Source organism: Lutjanus erythropterus, chromosome 16 (assembly GCF_056507025.1).
Source record: "Lutjanus erythropterus isolate fLutEry1 chromosome 16, fLutEry1.hap2, whole genome shotgun sequence".
NCBI lineage: Eukaryota > Metazoa > Chordata > Actinopteri > Lutjaniformes > Lutjanidae > Lutjanus > Lutjanus erythropterus.
Window position 1 is genome coordinate 28,905,324 of NC_139332.1, and position 19,055 is coordinate 28,924,378.

The 19,055-nt window shown below is 40.2% G+C and overlaps 1 protein-coding gene across 8 annotated transcripts in view; it reads left to right on the forward strand.

The window, feature by feature from the left end:
• Nucleotides 1-19,055, forward strand: part of ptk2aa (protein tyrosine kinase 2aa) — a 79,725-nt gene that overhangs the window by 17,905 nt on the left and 42,765 nt on the right. For 2 of the 8 annotated variants that reach the window (XM_084739222.1, XM_084739220.1), the window contains exons 2-7: nucleotides 5,134-5,160; nucleotides 13,659-13,903; nucleotides 15,106-15,275; nucleotides 17,154-17,241; nucleotides 17,745-17,824; nucleotides 18,451-18,513. In XM_084739222.1, coding sequence (XP_084595348.1) covers nucleotides 13,703-13,903; nucleotides 15,106-15,275; nucleotides 17,154-17,241; nucleotides 17,745-17,824; nucleotides 18,451-18,513 — 602 coding nt within the window. In that variant the 5' untranslated portion in view covers nucleotides 5,134-5,160; nucleotides 13,659-13,702. Of the gene's footprint in view, nucleotides 1-5,133; nucleotides 5,161-11,467; nucleotides 11,633-13,658; nucleotides 13,904-15,105; nucleotides 15,276-17,153; nucleotides 17,242-17,744; nucleotides 17,825-18,450; nucleotides 18,514-19,055 lie in introns of those variants that run through there. The other 6 variants (XM_084739217.1, XM_084739218.1, XM_084739214.1 and 3 more) reach the window with 5 other exon arrangements.

A 19,055-nucleotide genomic window follows, 5' to 3' on the forward strand; every position in this document is an offset into this window, starting at 1 on the left:
TGTTTAGAGTAAAAAACATAACTAAGATTTAAAATCTTTCCTCATTTTAAACTAGTTTGTTGCAATATAATTTAGAGTTGAACCATGATGTGATAGGGGTTAAACATGACTTCTTGTTGCAGCAATGATCCCATGTGTCACTTTCAAAGTCAAACCTGTGCTCAGAACCTTTCCATGCTAAATATATTTTCAAGGACAAAAACACAGCGAGTGTGTGTGTGATTCCATGCATTATGTTAGTGTGACTGGCAGGTGTGATCGGTGCCTCAGGGGTTATGTTGTTGCACCGTAAGACTGCACGCTCCAGTAACACCCTATTGTCCAGAGGGTCACACACACACACACACACACACACACACACACACACACACACACACATTCAAGCGTGTGCCAGCTCAGCTTGAAGTTTAACCAGTAGACACAGAGCAGCGAGGCAGAACAGCTGACTGCTCTCATCAGGTTAATTCAGTTGATCCTTGCAGGAGTATTGTTTTATTTTTTGCAGTAAAAAGAACATCTGTCCCTGTTCCTCCTCAGTCAGCTTGGTCCATCACTGTCGCACTGAGCTGCACGCAGTTTTGTTAAATTTCTCAAACTTCCTCAGTCTACCTAACACAACAGCTGCTGTTGGTAGTCATCAGCTGCTTCAGTCTTTCTGCTTAACATAAAGGTCTAAACTCAGAGAAACACAAGCTGAATCTGTGCATGGTGTCTGATCATGCAAAAACAAGGATTTGTAATAGAAGCGGACAATAAAATAATTGGGAAAAACATCTGGTTGTAAGTTGAAAAACAATATTTTGCTGTGATAACAGTCATTTCATTGTGATGATGGTAATTTGCTCTTCAAACTGAGCTCACCTTTTTCTTGCCTTTCTTGTCTTTTAACACCGTTATGTTAAACGTATAACAAATAACTTTTATTTTTAATTTCAGTTAAAGAGGATTTTATCTTGCCTTGTCTTTGACCTCTCTCAAATGGTGGATTTTATTTAACTGCTAATCTCAGACCAGTAGTTTAGACATTATTGCATAGCAGACTCTCTCTCGATTGTTCTGTCAAATTACTGTCACCAAAAAACCTGTGGTTAAAATGCAATTATACACAGCTCGCAGACATGGAGACTGTCCACAGTCTCCGTTTGTAGATAAATCAGTCTGTAAAGGTGTCTGTGTGATGGCGTTTTGTTTTCTTTTTGTTTTCTTTTTGTGTTTTTTTTTTAGTTTTTTTTTACTTTTTTTGTGTTCAGTAATAACAAGCAGGTATGAATATCCACATACTTAACCTTTACTAATGCTGGTTCATGACACAGGTGTGGAAGAGAGAAAGAGAAAATGTTCTGGTACCATTATTTTCTCCCAGATACCAGTTTAATACCTGAACTTTGCATGTCAACCAATACTGAGTACACTGTAAAAAAAAAAAAATCCTAGAGGAATTTGAATCGACTAATCTTTTGTTATTAATGTAAATAAACAAAAAACCTTAAAAATTGTAACCACTGCACACTTAAGACATAAACATGAGTTCCTCTAACTTGAAATGATGAGTTGCATAAATGTCCCAGGCAGAGTTCTCCCAACTTGAAACATGATCGCCAAATTAGCAGACTTCCCAGCATGCATTGTTAAAGAATGAAAACTCTCCTGAGACCATGATGAAACTTGATGTGTGTCTCTAATACACTTAAAACAACTTTTTTTTTGTCTGATAGTCTGATACTTGTGTGTTTTAAAAAATATATATTAATAAATTTTTACCAGCTGTATTAACCCCTGTATGATGTGATATGATTACTGTTGTTGTTTGGCCTGGCTCTGGTCTAACCCTTTGAATGAATGTCATGTCATAGGACTTCACCATCCTGGGAGAACAATAGAGTACGGGATGCTGTTGGGAATTTGCAGGCTTTTGGGATGAATAAATCGTAGTGTTGGATTGGTGCAGATTCACTTGTACTCCCTGATACTGATACCTGCATTTTAGGCAGCATCAGAACAACCCTAAAAATTCAGATTGTGGTGACATTAATCCAAATTTGTTAAGCAGTTCTTCATTCTGTCTCTTTTTTAGCCGACAGTGCTGTAAATCTGAGGGCAACTGTTTGTGTTTCTGCTTGAACTCTTCTATTTATGTTGCTTTCACTCCTTCACAGAAGCTCATGTATGTCACAAGCTCACAGCAGGAGTTTTCTCCGCCAAGTACTAAATGTGGACTTAATTGTCTTTTTGACAACACATGCTAATAATTTGTCGGACAGACAGCAGTCTATCACGGTCCTTGCTCCTCTCGTCTCCTGCGTATGTGTGATTTTTGCGGACAGCTTGAGGAGCAGGTGTTTTGGGCCGCCTGCCAGTCTACAGGCAAGTGTGTGCACATGTGTGTGTGTGTGTGTGTTTGATATATGTGCAGTGGAGGCTGTTAAACAGACTGGTATGTAATTAGCACCATGCTAGCACTCCTGCAGGATATTATACGGTGAAAAAAAATCACACAGCGAGCTATAGTTAACAGTTTTCAGCTCAGTGATGATTTAAATCAACAAATTATATGACATTTATCACATAAGGTTACACACATAAAAGCGCTGAGGGCTGGTGTTTAAACTGATTATTTGTATAAAGACAGCAGTATGTTTTTTTTTCCAGCTCTTCAGGTGCTGTCGAATCCTGTTTGTCAGACATAAAAAGGCCACAGACTCCTATGGTTTTTAGTCTAGACTTTAGCAACGCCAGTTTGTCTCCTGATGTGAGGCTACACAGCACTTAACTTGCATTGAACGCTTACAAGAGAGACGGACAAAGACGAATAGACAGAGGGAGCATCCACAGGACAGATGGTGTGTGTGTAGTGTCGATATACCGTAAATGTCATTATAGACACTTTGAGATTTAAGCTGCGGCATAGAAACTCCTCTGCTCTTGTTGATTTGTCGTGACTATGGGTGTATTAACAAGAATTAAGTTATCAGATAAATTTAACTTATAAAATTGAAACTGATCACCTAAATATTGTGATCAATCGCCTGTATATAATCATTGTGTTTGCAGGGAGACGAGTTAACAAGTTCTCAGAGCAGGTTGTGTGAGTTATTGGAGGAGTGTCAATAGTTGTCTTCCTGTGATGTTGTCTTATTTGGATCCCATTACCACCACACACTCACTATAGGGTCCTGGTTTCATATTTCAAAGGGTCTGACGATAATACACACACCATGAGTCACCTTTCTGGTATTTCCTTTTGGTTTGCGGCTTTTCTTCTCACCATTACATCATTTTTGTTGACAACCCCTGCTGTCATTTCACCCTGTGTGTGTGTGTGTGTGTGTGTGTGTGTGTGTGTGTGTGTGTGTGTGTGTGTGTGTGTGTGTGTGTGTGTGTGTGTGTGTGTGTGTACATCAGGGTGTCTAAAGCACTTAGGCACTTATCCTCCTGACCTCCTCCTGCAGTCAGCTCTATCACTTCTCTAACTGGGTGTCAGGTTTTCAGAAAGCTTCTCGTGAACTTCCTGTGGGAGTTTGAGAGCTGCAGTATCGATGTAGTTTAGTGTACCTAATGTAGTGTAACAATATACCAAATATTGCAAAATCGCAATAAAAAGTGTGAATACCGTACCGGACTTATATTTAATTTTTTAAATTTATTTTATTTTATAACGCATACGAAAAGAAAATACATAAAAGGTCAGTAAAAAAGAAACAAGATGCATACAGTACATAATGATTGGAAAGTTAAAAAAACATGCAGGAGGTGTCAAAAAACCCCATAAGGGCTGAGTGGTCCTCCTAATGTGAGAGATTTAACATAAAGACAAACAAATAACATAGTCAAAAAAAGCATGACACAGCTACAGTGACAAATCTATTGTGATATTACATGGTTAATTATTTTATTTTATTGTTTTTATTGTATTTTATAAAAGGACTGCTACTGACTGCTGCATTGTTTTTGTTTTGTAAGTGATTAAATCATTCATTGTCAAAGACAATAGATGCTATTTTTGGACATATTTAGATCATGGCTGACTACTTTTACTTAATTCTATGCAGGAAGGAAAGCACAACCACTTTAACTTAAAAAGAAAAACAAATTTTATATGAACGAAAAATGTTGTACACATCACGTTTAATAAAGGGCATTCTTATGTTTTTAATAGAGCTGACCAATACTAGATTTTTGAAGCCAATACAAATATTATAGAGTAAATAATTATGATTTAGATATATATTGGATGATATTCCTTATTTGGTTGTCAGTCACTTAAGTCAAAGGTATGTAATGGTGGCAGGATTTTTTACAGTTTATTGTCCAAAATGACATCAGGATGCTGAAACTATAAACTTGCAGTTGTATTTCTTAATAATGACAAATAACTACAAAAGGGCAAAAAAATCAGCATATAATAAACTTTCATTAAAAAAATAATAAAATGATGTGTACAAAACTAAAATATTAAAACAATCTGCGTTAAGTTGGGTAAAAAAAAATAGCTTTCATATTGGTGCATACTGGCTAACATACATATTGATAACAGCGTAGACTGATAAAGCTGTGATATGCCAAATATTGGCTTACTGATATATTGATCTGGTTTTTATTTTATATTGCCACATGGTATCGTGGGCTCTTTATTGTGGTGTTATTGTATCTTGACTGCCTCTTTTAGTCAGCATTAAAACTGTGGGTTTTATACTGTTGTGTCAAAAAAAAGAAGCATGTAAACTCTGCAACCTTTAAGAGTACAACCACATGTCATACTGTAGCGTAACCAACAAACAAATGCAAGAAGGTTGGCATTTCACAGTTATCTCTCTCAAACAGTGAAGCTTCAGCATGTCTTAAGTGTGGGGGGGTAAATCGTGTAACAATGGGATATTGATTCTAAAAAACTTAATCAATATCCTGTTGAAAAGTCGACAGGATATTGATTGAAGCTGTTAAATTTGACAAATGTTGTTCAGCGGGCACAAAGCCATCCCCTCTGCAATTCACATTCATTAACTGAACCGTGAGCCCCTGCTGTGGGGCTTAACTTAATAAACTCTAGTTAGATTTTTTCTTATTCTGTCTTTATTCAGTGGCTCATAATTAAATAAACCAGCTAACCCTGTTATTTCTTTGTTTGTCTTTCAGATATTTCCAGGATTGCCTACTACACAGGTGAGTGGCTGACCCCCCACAGCACTGATGATCAGCTGCTTCTCTCACTCACACACAGTTTGTAGCAGCTCAGGTTTTCTCAGGTCACCACAAGGGGCCCCTAACAGGGAACACATGAGGAGAAACTCCATTCATGATCTTGGGAATTGTAAAAATGCTTCACAATTTCCCAGAGCCCAAAATGGCATCTTCAGATTGCTTCTTTTGTCCAACCAGCAGCCAAAAACCCAAAGACATTTCATGTGCTGTCATGAATAAGAAAGAAAAGCAGCGAATCCTCATGTTTCCAAAGCTGGAACCAGCAAAGGTTTTGTGTTTTTGTTTCAAAAATGGCTGACTATCAAGAGCAACTTGTTTTCTTTTGGCTGAGAAAGTATCGCAGCTTTAGTCTTAACTCAAGGACCCCTTAGTTAGCTTTTTTCTGTTTCTGGAGCTTTCAACCATGTGTCATAGTCTTCATCAGGACATTGGAGTTAGCTTAGCCATGATGCAAATTCAAGATCATGATCAAACTAAAACAATGTATTGTGTATCTGTATTGTCATCCTGTGATTTAAGTGTGAAACTTGCATGCTTAGGTCACATGATATCTGAAGATACCAATACTATACCAATACCAGCACTATTTTTTCTTGATTAGTACCATTATTATTATTATTAGTAGTAGTAGTAGTAGAAGTAGTAGAAGTTGTAGTAAGCTGAAACTGAACTTAAGTTTAGTGTTGTTCTGTTTTCTGTGCCAGTTGGTGCTGATGCACATCCAGTCTGAGTTTTCACCGTCTGGAAAGCTTGTTTAGTTTGCGTAATGTTACTTGTGTAATGGCGTCTTTCGGCCACCGCGGGGCACTGTAGGATTCTGGCTTTTGACATTCTCATGTGGCTGAGAGACACCCGTCATTTGCATCATTTCCCCTGATGCACTGCTGAGAGTCAGAACATGGCGGTTTATGTTGGTTATTGTCATTTTTGTGCTGGTTTGCTGTGAGGTGTCTAGTACATTAATTCCATGACGTGAGTCCAATACCAGATAAAAGACTAATGCCAATATCGGATCCTGATGCCAATATTGGATCTGATTGTTACCATCTCTAGATGACAAGTAATCCAACTCAAGAACAACTGATCATTCCTCAATTCGCTGATGAAGAGCATTAGATGCAGTCGAAGTCTGAGGAAATTAAAACAAGCCAGGAGTTAAGGTTAGGAGTTAAGGTTAAGGAGGCCTTCTGTAATCCACTAAACAGTATTTAACTTTGTCGTCATTTACTTTATTTAGAAAATGGGAAAAAATTGGCAATGTGAGTCAAGATTGAAGAGAAGGAAAAAATCATATAAACTGCAGGTTTGATAAGGATAGGTGTATGTGCTAATTTATTGTGCGTGTGTGTTGACATCCTCTTGTGAGAAGAAAACTGTTTTTGCTCGAGGTGCTGATAATCTGTGTTGGCGCTGGTGAGAAGACGCACTAATTGCACGTGAGTCATATTTGCGAGACAATTAAACAAGAGTGAAAACAGAGTGGGACTTCTTATCAGTGTGTTGTTGTTATTATTGCAGACAGGGGTTGGGGAGCGTCTGAACATGGCCTTATTTGGAGAGCGTGACTAATTGCCATCTTCACACTGTAGATACCAGAAACAAAATATGTTCATTGAAGGCAGTCCAAGTTTAACTCCCGACGACCTGAGGGTGTTTTTGTTTCCTTTGAGTTACTGAAATAAAACAAGCAGGGAAACATATTTATGTGTCATGGCGTTATGCCCCGAAAGGCGGCCTTGCCGCTGCGAATGTATTTCACAGCGCTCGTTGCCAGCTGCTGTGAGGAAGCAAGATAATAACAATGGAATTGTCAATACAGAGGCAAAGTTGAACAGGATGTTTTCAGGGTAATTCCAGTGTGTGTACCAGTGTTTTCTGTGGTTTTATTGGCTCAATTAAAAGACTGCTTTCTTGTAAGTTTAGTCAATAAACCCTCAGGTGTGGGGTCTTCATCACTACGCTCCAGAAATTTGTCATTGGTCCACTGATTTATGTATTTATTCATTTGATCATGTTAACCTGTCGATACCAATAATCACTTGACTCAGAGAGGAAGAAACGGAAAATGATTCCACATTATAACACAAGAACACACACACACTCTGCACACATTATTGACACATCCAGGTGTGCTGATTTAAACCAGTTTTATTGGTTTGGCTGTTGAGCCCAGCTCGGTCCAGTATTTGACAACCAGGGAATGAGACTCAATAAGCATCTGTCTTTCTCCAGAAGCACTTCCTGCAGTGGTTTGCAAACTGGCGTCTGGGGACCAACAGGGGTCCTTGAGTGGGTTTTAGAGGCAAAATGAGAGAGAGAATATTTTAAATATTAGCATATTTTTTTGAAAGTTGAAACAACAAGAGAAGAAATGGGGTTGGTTGATTTGATTGATTGTAATTCATAGTGTAAGTGTATATATGTAGTCTTGATTTTGGTGTGAACTGTCACTTTAAGACAAAATTCTTTCAAACTGGGGGTCCATGGACTAATGTGCTTTTATTGTTGGGGTCTGCAACATGAAAATGTTTGGGCACCACTGGCTTAATCCATCATTCATTTAATAATACAGCAGATAAAATAGATACAGTAAAGTGTGTTTTAAGAACAATGGAACCTAATTCCACCTCACTGCAGAATCACAAATGGAAAGAGAGAGCACTAAAGTTGACATTGTCAGTAGTAAATGGACTGTGACTCTAAAAACTATATTGTTACTGCGTATTCAGCAAAAGCATAAAGTAGTAAAGTAAAGAAAAAAATAAATTTATGAGGTGAAATACAGTATGTTTGTAGTTCAAATAGCTTTTGCATTTTAATTTTACACAAGGCACAGATGTGGACACATTGTTCCCTGATAAAACATATAGGAGGATACATCAAAGTAGCTGTTACATTTCTGAGGTTTACCTGCACCTCTGAATTTTGCATTTAGCAGATACAGTGTGTGTGTGTGTGTGTGTGTGTGTGTGTGTGTGTGTGTGTGTGTGTGTGTGTGTGTGTGTGTGTTTCCCTGCTAAAATAATTATGTGTTCATCAACACACAGCCAGAAAGACACAGAGAGAGACTTTGGCACAGTCCCAAAAGAGCGCTTCCCATTCATGGCAACATCCGGCCCTCTGACAAAAGGCTTTGAATGGTACACACACACACACACACACACACACACACACACACACACACACACACCCCTGACTGAAACCCCCTGCTCCCACCAGATTTTCATAACAATGGCCAATGCCTGAGTTAGAGCACAAATTATAGGAAACCCACATGTGCACCCCCCCCCCCCCCCCCCCACACACACACACACACACAAGGTAGCATCAAGCCTTCAGGTTTCTGTGACTGCGCTGTGTGTATTTTTCCCTGAGTGTGTTCAGTAAGTCGTTGTGGTCTGTTCAGCCATATAAATGTCCGTTTGATTAATGGAGGCTGGCATCTGGTCGGCAGTAACCCTCACACAGATAGGTGCCACTCGCTCGCAGGATATTGTCGGCATGTTGCCGTGGAGATGAGCCTCCGGGGCAGCACCTCGAGCCCTCTGAGAGATAGAGAGCGTCCGACCCCCAAAGTGCAGGCGTAATGACTCTGAATGTGGATTATGAAGTGTGATTGATTGAGACCTTGAGGTTTGGAAGTGGATTGGTTGGCATGTTGCTACCAGCTGCTAGTTTACATGCTGGGCAAAGCCAGGACGACGTCTGTGTGGGCAAAAATACTCTGTTCTCCTCTCTTCTCGTTTGCATTTGATGTGTTTTGTTAGAAATAAGGAAGGGCATGATTCAGTAATTTCACTGTCTGGGTTGGCTGAGTTGTCCATTTTTGGATTTGGGCAGCCAGAAAGAGTAGAGTTCAGGGGATGGTCGCAATTTATCTCAGTATGGAGATATTCAGCTTTAAATGGGGTTTTGGGGGAGTGTATATACAGTGGGAGATTAAGGCTGCACAATTAATTAGGGCTGCAAAAACATAACGAATATCTTGATATTGCAATTAAAAAAAATGTCTCAGTACCACACTGGACTGTGATGGGCTTTATAAAAGGACTGCTACTCACTGCTGCATTTTTCACGGCTGTTCTTTGTGGTCTTTGTTTTTGTGGTAAGACCTGTTGCTTTTAAACTAGGCGTTTGCATATGCATCATGGCTGTCTCTCGTCTCCTGTGTCAGTTTGGAGAGATTGTTGTGTACGTCCACAGATTTTAACGCTACTCTAATGTGCACTCAAACATGTGGTTAAACGGCATGCCTATCTCCAGCCTAACAGCGATTGCAGTTAAATCTAGTTAAGTCAGAGCTGTCGAATATTAAATCATGCATATTTGCCCAAAATGTCTGAGTCTTTCACAGCCATAAGTTTCCATAAACTACAGAGTATATGAATTTCTTTTTACAAAAAGATATACAGATTAGAATACATGAAAATGTTAAAGTATGGTTACACTATCTGTATTGGCCATGAAAAGCAAATAAATCTTGTGCAAAATTGTCCACACATAATTTAAACATTCATTGCTAAAGATAATTCATGCCATTTTTTGCACAGGCTTAGGTCATGACTGGTTGCTTTTATCTTACTAAAGAAGGAAAGCAGATGCACTACAAGTGAAAAAGAAAAACAAATTTTATACAAACAACAAGATTCTGCACACATAATTTAATAAATAAATGTAATAAATTACATGTCTTCTTTTTTTTTTTAAACGATAATTTTTCTTGAACTTTTTATTGTTTTATTATCAAAATTTGAATTGTAGCATCATAACATCCCAGCAATTAATCACATTATTGGCAAAATCCCAGTGTGGCAAGTGCAATATCCAAATCACCGAAGCTACAGTTACTTTGATAAAAGAAAGATGTGCAACAAAACAGCATTATATTGAAGCACTGTAGTGCTGCAGGGATTTCCTGGCCTTCAAATCCTTTTCTCCAGATATAAGAAAACATGTTTGTTTGGCACAGATTGCAACAAGTTTCACATCATCATAATTTTTCAGTGAAAATGAAAAATGATCATTCCCACTAATTGTGATGTTTTTACCATATGATGCAGCCCTACTTTGAATGTAACGTGTGAGAGGTGTATATCCAGTGTGAGATGATGGAGATGTAAAGTGTTTTTTGTGCCTCTGATCAGTCATCTGTTTTGGTCCTGGACTTTTTTTCCTTGTTTTTGCTTTTATCTTCAGTGAATAAAACACCGTAGATGTGTCTGGTAGTATCTTTGATCAGTTAAATTAAGGCATTTTCTCTTATTGTCTCTCCTTTTCTTGCAATGGTTGCAATAATGGTACAACATAAGTGTGAGGTCAGCTTGATAAACAGAAGTGGGAGGGTTTCTCTTTTCATTGAGACCACTGAGATTAGCATATTAATAGTTTCTAGCTCCTCCTGCTTCTCCAGCAGTCCTCTCTCCCTCTTGATGTCCCTCATTCCCCACTCAACTTTCTTTCAGTTCTGCTGCTGCTCTGTCCTCTTTTTCCTCTCATTCATCCTGAAACAATCGCTGCATTTCTCTCTTGTCTCCCTCTGTCCCGCTGTCTCAGTTTCCTTTGTTTTTGTGGCTCGCTCTTTTCTCTCACTTTCTTTTTCCAAGAGAAGAAGATAAATTTCTGTTTGTATATCACAGCCGAGCACAGTAATTGTCTCTCCTTCTGTGTGACCGCTAACTGACTGAATCTCCACTGGATCAACACTTTGCACGAGTTGGATTTGGCTGTGAACTTTCAGTCTTCTCACCATCACAGGGACGAAATCCTCTCCTGAGCGATGGTCGCTTGACTCTTCCACGGCAACTGTGTAACTATGGTGTGCAGGCATGGGGCAGAAATTGGGCAAAAAACAAACAGTGTGTTGTCATCAGAGAGGGGCCGCTGAGGAGTCATGTAGAAGTGGAGAGAAAAAGAAGTTTACATCTGCGGGGATCTCTTCTTGACTCGTGCAACTGTGGATAACAAGAAAAGGATTAAGAAGAAAAGCGTTAACAAAGAAGAAACTCTTTTGGAGGATGGGATTTTCTTACGCTTTCGCTTTTGATGAGTTTTCTGGTGCATCTTTACACTTGAGACAAAGTGTCAACAGACCAGAAAATTGGCCTTTTTGTGGATTACTGCTGTTGTTACCCTTCTGGAAGTAAATCTTGGCTAACGAGGCTGTTGCCAAAATTTGGAGACAAAGATTTCTGCCTCAGAGACAGAGGGTCTGTGTTCTCGTAGTTGTGTCAGGACCTCGGTGTGTCTGTGTGAGTGTGTGAGTGCGTTTTATTTATGCAACTTGTGCACACGAGACATTCGGCGTGTGTGATGCGGGGTTGTGAGACCGCTAGCTGTCTGTCTGTCCTCGGTGCAGGCAGACACAGAGAGGGACAGACATGTGTTTCCATGGCGATGAGCGGCTGTAGCCCTTTCCCCATGTGTTGGGACAGAGGTATGAATGAAATCTCCTTTACACACACACACACACACACACACACACACACACACACACACACACACACACACACACAGAAACACAAACACAAGTAGCATGAAACCCCTCTGCAGTGTGACATCTGACTCCATGGGAACTGACTTGGTGTACAGCCAAAGCTACCGTTGCTCTGCAGAAGTTGTGTGTGTGTGTGTGTGTGTGTGTGTGTGTGTGTGTGTGTGTGTGTGTGTGTGTGTGTGTGTGTTTGTGTGTGTGTGTGTGTGTGTGTGTGAGATAGAGAAAGGGAACTTAAAGTGTTGAAAGATGTTGGAGTGATTTTGTTGACATAAAAGTCACTACTAAATTGGCAAAGTAACATGGGAATACTTTTTTTTATGTCACTGTGATACATCCCTCAACAGCTTTACAGTCCTTCTTCTTAGTGTGCAAGTGTGTGTGAGTGTGTGTATCCGCTCTCTCCATCTCTCAGGTGTAATTACCTGCTAGAACATATCAATTTTCCTTTAAATGGAGAACAGAGGAAGAGCGCAGGACAAAAAGGAAGCAGAAAAAGAGAGTGAAAGAGATCTCTGTATCTTTTTCTACACAATGTGTCGTGATTACAGCAGACACACACACGCAAATACAGACGTCTTGCACACGCACACACAGATACACAGAGGAGGCAGCTCTTGTCGGGCATTCCCAGATGAAGTTACCAGGAAATTCCAGGAAGTGTGTCAATGTCGCGGCTTCTTATTCAGGAAAAACGTCAGGCTGAGGTGCATTGTCTTCTTTGTGTTGTACGTAGACACAGGTGCTTATACGCCGAGGCTTGGCCATGACTGTTTGTCTCTCTGGTGTCTCATTGTTCAGTGTTTTTTATCTTGTTTTTTAGCTTTCCAAAGAACATTGTATCAGAAACACATGTTGTACACCGTTTATTCCAAGTAAGAGACAAAGAGTCAAGTTCACAACATCACAAGAGCATCAGTCAGTTAGTTGACTAATCAATAGTTGGAAGCTATTATTGGCGATGATTGAGTTGTTTCAGTCATTTCTTTAAGCAAAAATGGCAAAGATTTGCTGCTTCCAGCCTCTTATATGTGACCATTTGCTGCCTGCTTTCTGCTCTTTGACTCATGTGAAAGTGAATTCAATATTTTGGGGTTTTTGTTGGACAAAACAGGTGATGTGAAGTAGGGCTGAAACAATTATAGATGTAAATCTTGACAGAAAATTAACTGGCAACAATTTTGATAAACGAGTTATAATTTAAGGCTGGGTTGCTCCAACAAGGATTCATTTTCAAACCAAATTAAATCATGGTTTAAACCTTAAAACTTAAAATGTGATTCAGTGTTAACTTTAAACTTACACTCATGGAGGTTTAAATTTTATCACAAGCAGGCTAACTAGGCTAACCAACTTTTTAGCTAGCTAGCAAACAAAGTAAAGTTTAGTTAAGGAATACAGAGCACAGGAAAGTTAATGGTTGCCGCCCATATTTTGTACTAACTAGGTTCACACTCAAATTTTTGTTATATTTGTTTTAATTATTGTAAGCAAGCATCTCCCTATTAATTAGAAGCTATTTAATTTTCGTTTATATCAGTAAACTTGGATTTACTGAACTGATATTAGTTTTTAATTTGGTAATGGAACTCTGCTTCATTTAAAATTTGTATTTACTCATTTTAAACCTAGTTTTGATTAGAGCTAATCTTTGATTAAATAAATCTTTGTGCAACCCTGTAAGTGATTCTTTTTATTCTTTGGTTTCATCCTTCTAAATGTGTAGATTTGCTGCTTTTTTTGTTTTGTATAAACAGGATATCTGTGGGTCTTGGACTGTTGGTTGCACAAAACAAGCAATATGAAGATGTCACCTTGGGAATTAGGATATTTATAATCAAGAGATTAATCAGTGATGATGAAAACAAACAACAACAAACAAACAAAAAGTTCCTTTTCTCTCCTCTGATTCTGCTCTTAATTTGTCCTTGTTTCACTGATGTCTGGTTTGCTTTCTCCCGCCGCCCAGAATATGACAGACACCTAGCAGCAGCAGTGTCAGCAGGGAAAACCATGGCGACGGCCTACCTGGACCCCAACCTGAACCATGCCCTCCTGGGAGGCGCCAAGTCACGGCTGAGTGCGGGGGGGTCGGACCGAACCATTGCCGGCTCAGTGGACAGGGTCCTGAAGGTCTTCCATCACTTTGAGACCAACACTGAAAACAGCTGCTGGTCCTCCAACATCAGATATGGAGATGCAACCGATGTCAGGGTAAGAACAGACACAATACCGTGATTCTGATCAATATTTTTCACCTATTTTGACATTTTATCGATCAAACAACTAATCAGTTAGAGAGAAAATAATCAACAGATTAATCAACAATGAAAAAAAGTGTTGGTGGCAACCCTGTTTGTCAGAGGGATCACCGCTTCGTTGAAAATATAGAATATCCCTGCTAAAACTGAACATTATAACCTTAACAGTGGTAATATTTGCTACCTCCACCCTCTATATGTTGCAGTTTACCCCTTGCAGTAATGTTAAAGGTGGATTTTCCCTGTTTGCCCTCAGCTCAAGGTCCTAGCTGTCTCCTCTGATAAAGGACACTCAGCACACTGAGAATATTTTCCTAGCAAAATATATAATACCCTCGGGGCTCACGCTGTGTGTGTGTGTACGTGTGTGTACTAGTCGAGTTTTACTTGGCAGTATGCTTTTAGATTCACTCCCATGATGCAGAAACTACTTAGCACTACTCAAACTTTAGTGGTCGTACGAGATACTTCACTGCAAATATTCTCCTCTCCTCTCCTCTCCTCTCCTCTCCTCTCCTCTCCTCTCCTCTCCTCTCCTCTCCTCTCCTCTCCTCTCCTCTCCTCCTCCTCTCCTCTCCCCTCCTCCTCCTCTCTTACTCCTTCAGTATCTAGGTCAGACCCCCTAGCATTTTACATGGCAACACACATGGTGCTGTGAGCATTATCGTGCGTGTGTGTATGATGTCTGTCAACTTGTTTGGGTGGGAATGTCACGTTAAATCGCTTCAAGTAACCTACACACACATGCACACGGATGGACTCGTGCCCTCATTGCCCTGATGCAAAATGCCAGACGTAAACATTGGCACAGTTGGCACACTGAGGTATGGCAGACTGACTTCTTTAAAGACTGGCAGACTGTTTGTTTTTGTCCACCGGGCATCTGTTTAATTTTAGCACTCACCACAGTGATATACATGAGTTTATGCCACCACAACGAGGAGAGTGCTGCTGTAGAGGAAGGGGAAAATGCTTTGTAATTCAGCCGAATTTAGTATCATACACAGCCATACACAAATACAAGAGTAATGTTCTAAATTATGTTTTTATTGCCTTTTTTTAGTCTTTAAATTTAAAGTTTATGCAACTGTGTATGGGCAGTGGGTAAAAAAAAAAAAGGACATCACAATAAAATTGTTCACTCTCTGTTTCCAGGGAATCATCCAAAAGATTCTGGACATCCACAAAGTGCGCTGGACGTCTTGTTTTGGTCTGCGTCTGAGCAACAGCCAATCCAGAGACCAGGTGCACTGGCTCCACCCCGACATGGGCGTTTCCCACGTCAGAGAGAAATATGAACAGGCTCGACCAAACGAAGAGTGGAGGTGAGACGAGAAGAGCGTGTGTGTGTGTTTGTGTGTGTGTGTGTGTGTGTGTGTGTGTGTGTGTGTGTGTGTGTGTCTTCTACTGAACAATATGTTGATGAGTCATGATTGAACTAATGTAACATCAGATTACGTCAAACACAGGATTCTGAAGCTTGTTCAGTGTCACTGATTCAGGCTGTAAATAAAATGTCTGATACTGAGCTGTTGTTTTCTATATACAACAGTTAGTTCTGACCAAGTGATCTGATTGGACGAGAGACATTTTATGACTGCTGACAGAGAACAGCATCACTGGAACTTTTAACCACGTGTCACTCCGCCTTACTGTGTTCTAATACCTGTTAGGTTACATTAATGTTACAGTGACTTACCGATAGAGACCATGGAGAAGGAGGAGACAGGTGGCATCTTTTAATTGATTCGTAGCTTATTACTGTGGGATCGCTGTCACACACTTTCTACTTTGACAGTTGGACACAAGAACAGCAGATTGAACAGCTTTTGATCTGTTTTTCAGGGAAAATACCCGTCCTCGCGTGCACATGTGCATACCATTGTTACGAAAGGGTTGCATAAATATATAAATGACTCACACAGATCAATTACAAAATTTTTCCTCCTGAACAGATTTCACAACCAGTGGATGGATTTATTAGTAGTTTAGCTTTTGAAATTATATCTGCTGTCATAAAATACTGTGGTTAAAACCTTTGCTTTAAAACAGCAAACAAACTGCACCAGAGTCTGTTTTGAAGCAGACCAGATCCTCCCAAATCCAACTTCTTCAAGTGACAACACTGTCTCACTGAACACCAACTGGCTTCGGACACTTGGGTGCTTGTCTCTGCCACAATACAAACAATGGATATTTCCTATAAAAAAAACAGTCAATCTCACCTTTTCTCTCAAACTGGCTGGACTTTGAAGAGCCTTTTGTACATCACAGATGAAACGGACTGAAACGTGTCCCGCTCCATGCCTCACAGAAGTGAGTGCGGAGCAGAATCTGGTGTGACCCGAGGTTTAAAAACATCATCTGAAAAAGTTACCAGGCAGCACGGTGGGTGAGCTTTATTTATTGAGATGTCAAAGACAAAATGTAGTCCAACTTGCCGTCAGATGCTGGGGTGCGTGCATGCACATCCTCGAGGAAAGAACATCTGAGAAAGGCAGCACTTTCGCACTTTCTAACCAGTTTCCTAGACATTAAACATGACTTATTTGGTCTTGTAAATTCAGTCAAAGTTGCTGCTTGCTTCAGCAGTCTGCCCTATTGTTACCAAAGTAGTAGAAGAGATTTACTGCAAACGACGTCATGAAAAATAGTGCGGCCCGTCTGCTGTATGGTGATGGGATGCCTTGTGGTTGTGTTGGTTTGGCAGTTTGGATGTTAATGCACTGGTGTATATTAGGTTTATTGTGGCGGTCTTGGTGCTAATGCTATTGTGAGGTGGAGACCTTTAACACTGTGGACATAAAGAGACGGAGAAACAGATGTCCGCTTTGTCTGACTAAGTCAACAACTCCTCTGTCGGTCTCTCCTCCACTCATCTTGCAATCAGTCTTCTCATTTGCACTCTTGCATAAATTTTTTTTCCTCGCCACCTTCTGTCTCTTTCTCTCCCCTCTCCTCCTCCAAGCCTCTTTTTACTTATTCATGTCTTTCCTTTCCTCTCCACCTGGTGTAAATTCTTAAACTGACTTATTCCGATGTTTTTAGCACATAGAAGACGCTCGAACATCACTTTATCCCGACATTTCTTCCCGGTGGATATAGAAGCTTAAAGTTGTTGTACAGTACGAAGGTCGAGACCTTTGAAAAATGGTATTGTTACATAACACACTCACTCTGCTTTTCTGTCTTGTCCTCTGTAGGTATGAATTAAGGATCCGGTATCTTCCAAAGGGCTTTGTGCAGCAGTTTACAGAAGACAAACCCACACTCAACTACTTCTACCACCAGGTACACACACAAACAGACGTACAAACACACAGATGCACCCAGACACACTAACATATTTAATTTTCTGCCAGCAGCTTGTCAGCACCGAGACATATGGCACTGCTAGAAGAGAGTGTGTGTTTGCCTTTTGGTAATCTAGGTCAGAGGGACTGTGTGTGTGTTTGTGTGTGTGATAGATCGCTCGCCTTTTGTAATTTTAAGAGATAAATGTTTTAATAAGCATATTTATGTGAGGTGACTGTGGCTCAGGAGGTACAGTGGATCGGCCGCTGATCACAGGGTTGGTGGTTCGATCCCCACCTCCTGTCCACATGCTGAATTGTTCTTGGGCAAGACAATGAACGCCAAATTGCTCCTGATGGTCAGGTCAGCATCCTGCGTGGTAACTTGCAGCCATATGTGTATAAGTGCTGGCGTGAGTGGACGAATAAGCAGTAAAAACCTTGTCCAGCTTTTTGGAAAAGGCCATTAACCATTTTGTCTTGTGTATTTGTGTCCCCCAGGTGAAGAATGACTATATGACAGAGATCGGGGATCAGGTGGAGCAAGATGTAGCTCTCAAACTGGGCTGTCTAGAAATCAGGTAGGAAGCTCTCACACTAGAGAGGAACAGTGGCTCTTTTAGGACTTTGTCTGTGAATAACTTGTACAGTGTACCACAATATTACAGTACAAACTTTTTAAACAGTCACAGATGAACGCTTGGCCACCACAAGCCAGTTATCCCTGTGGTAACTTTTCTGACACCTCCTGCTTAAAACCCAAAAAGTCAGAAGGATCGTGAGGCCCCGCTTTCATGGTCTGTATTCACACTGAAAATCAAGATCAAGTGCCAACTATTGTATGGCCCCATTTCTTCCCTTCTGATGAAGCTGTGCATTTGCTTTTTCTCAGCCTCATTGTACTGAAAATGGGCCAAAATATCACCTTGTTTCTTTCTCCCAAGCCTTGTTGTTGTGATTAACTTTCTTTCTGTAAAATAGTCGCTGTTTAATGAAACCGTGTCGTCATTGTCTCATCGGTCGTTGATGAGCATGTTTTGTCATAGTTTTAGTTAACTAAATGAACACTCTGCTCTGCTAACATTTAAAACATGAGTAATTGTGTTTGGTAGACATTTACCAAGTAGTTCCTTTACTGTGGGTGTGTCTGCAGCGAGTATCTGACTGTGTTCTCTCACTCTCTGTGTCCCACTGGTTCCATTTCCAGGAGGTTCTTCAAAGAGATGAGAGGAAACGCCCTGGACAAGAAATCCAACTATGAACTACTTGAGTAAGTATTTTCTTCACTGTCAGCCCTGTGCACAAATTTTCTACATCACATCCCCCTTCCACCTGGAAATATGTCTTGTAACCCAGCAGAAATAACAGAAAAACAACACAGTATCTCAGTTTTTTAGTGCAGGGTTCTCATTGCAGTTCCTGGAGAAGTGGAAAACAATTTCAGAAAGAGTTTGCCCAAAAGTCTGGGAACATTTAGAGATCGATATTGTTCAGTTTTGATGCAGTCCAACTGCGATTTGACATGTTTTTACATTCTGTCTAGCTGCAAATATCATTTTCAACACCGTCGCAGCAACCTGTTTTTAATACTCTTTGGTTTTTGTAGATTTATGTGGGTTCAGCTGCTCTGTCTACAGTACGTTGGCTGTCTGGTTTGCTCCCTGGTAGATGGATGTCGATGGAGAACATTAACAAACTCCGTCCCTAACGAGGCTTGGCTCTAACGTGGTCTGATCCTAATGAGCTGCCCTCTTCCAATGAAGTCTTTCTTTCTGTCCCGTCAGCCTAATGAGCTCTCCAATTAACTGAGAA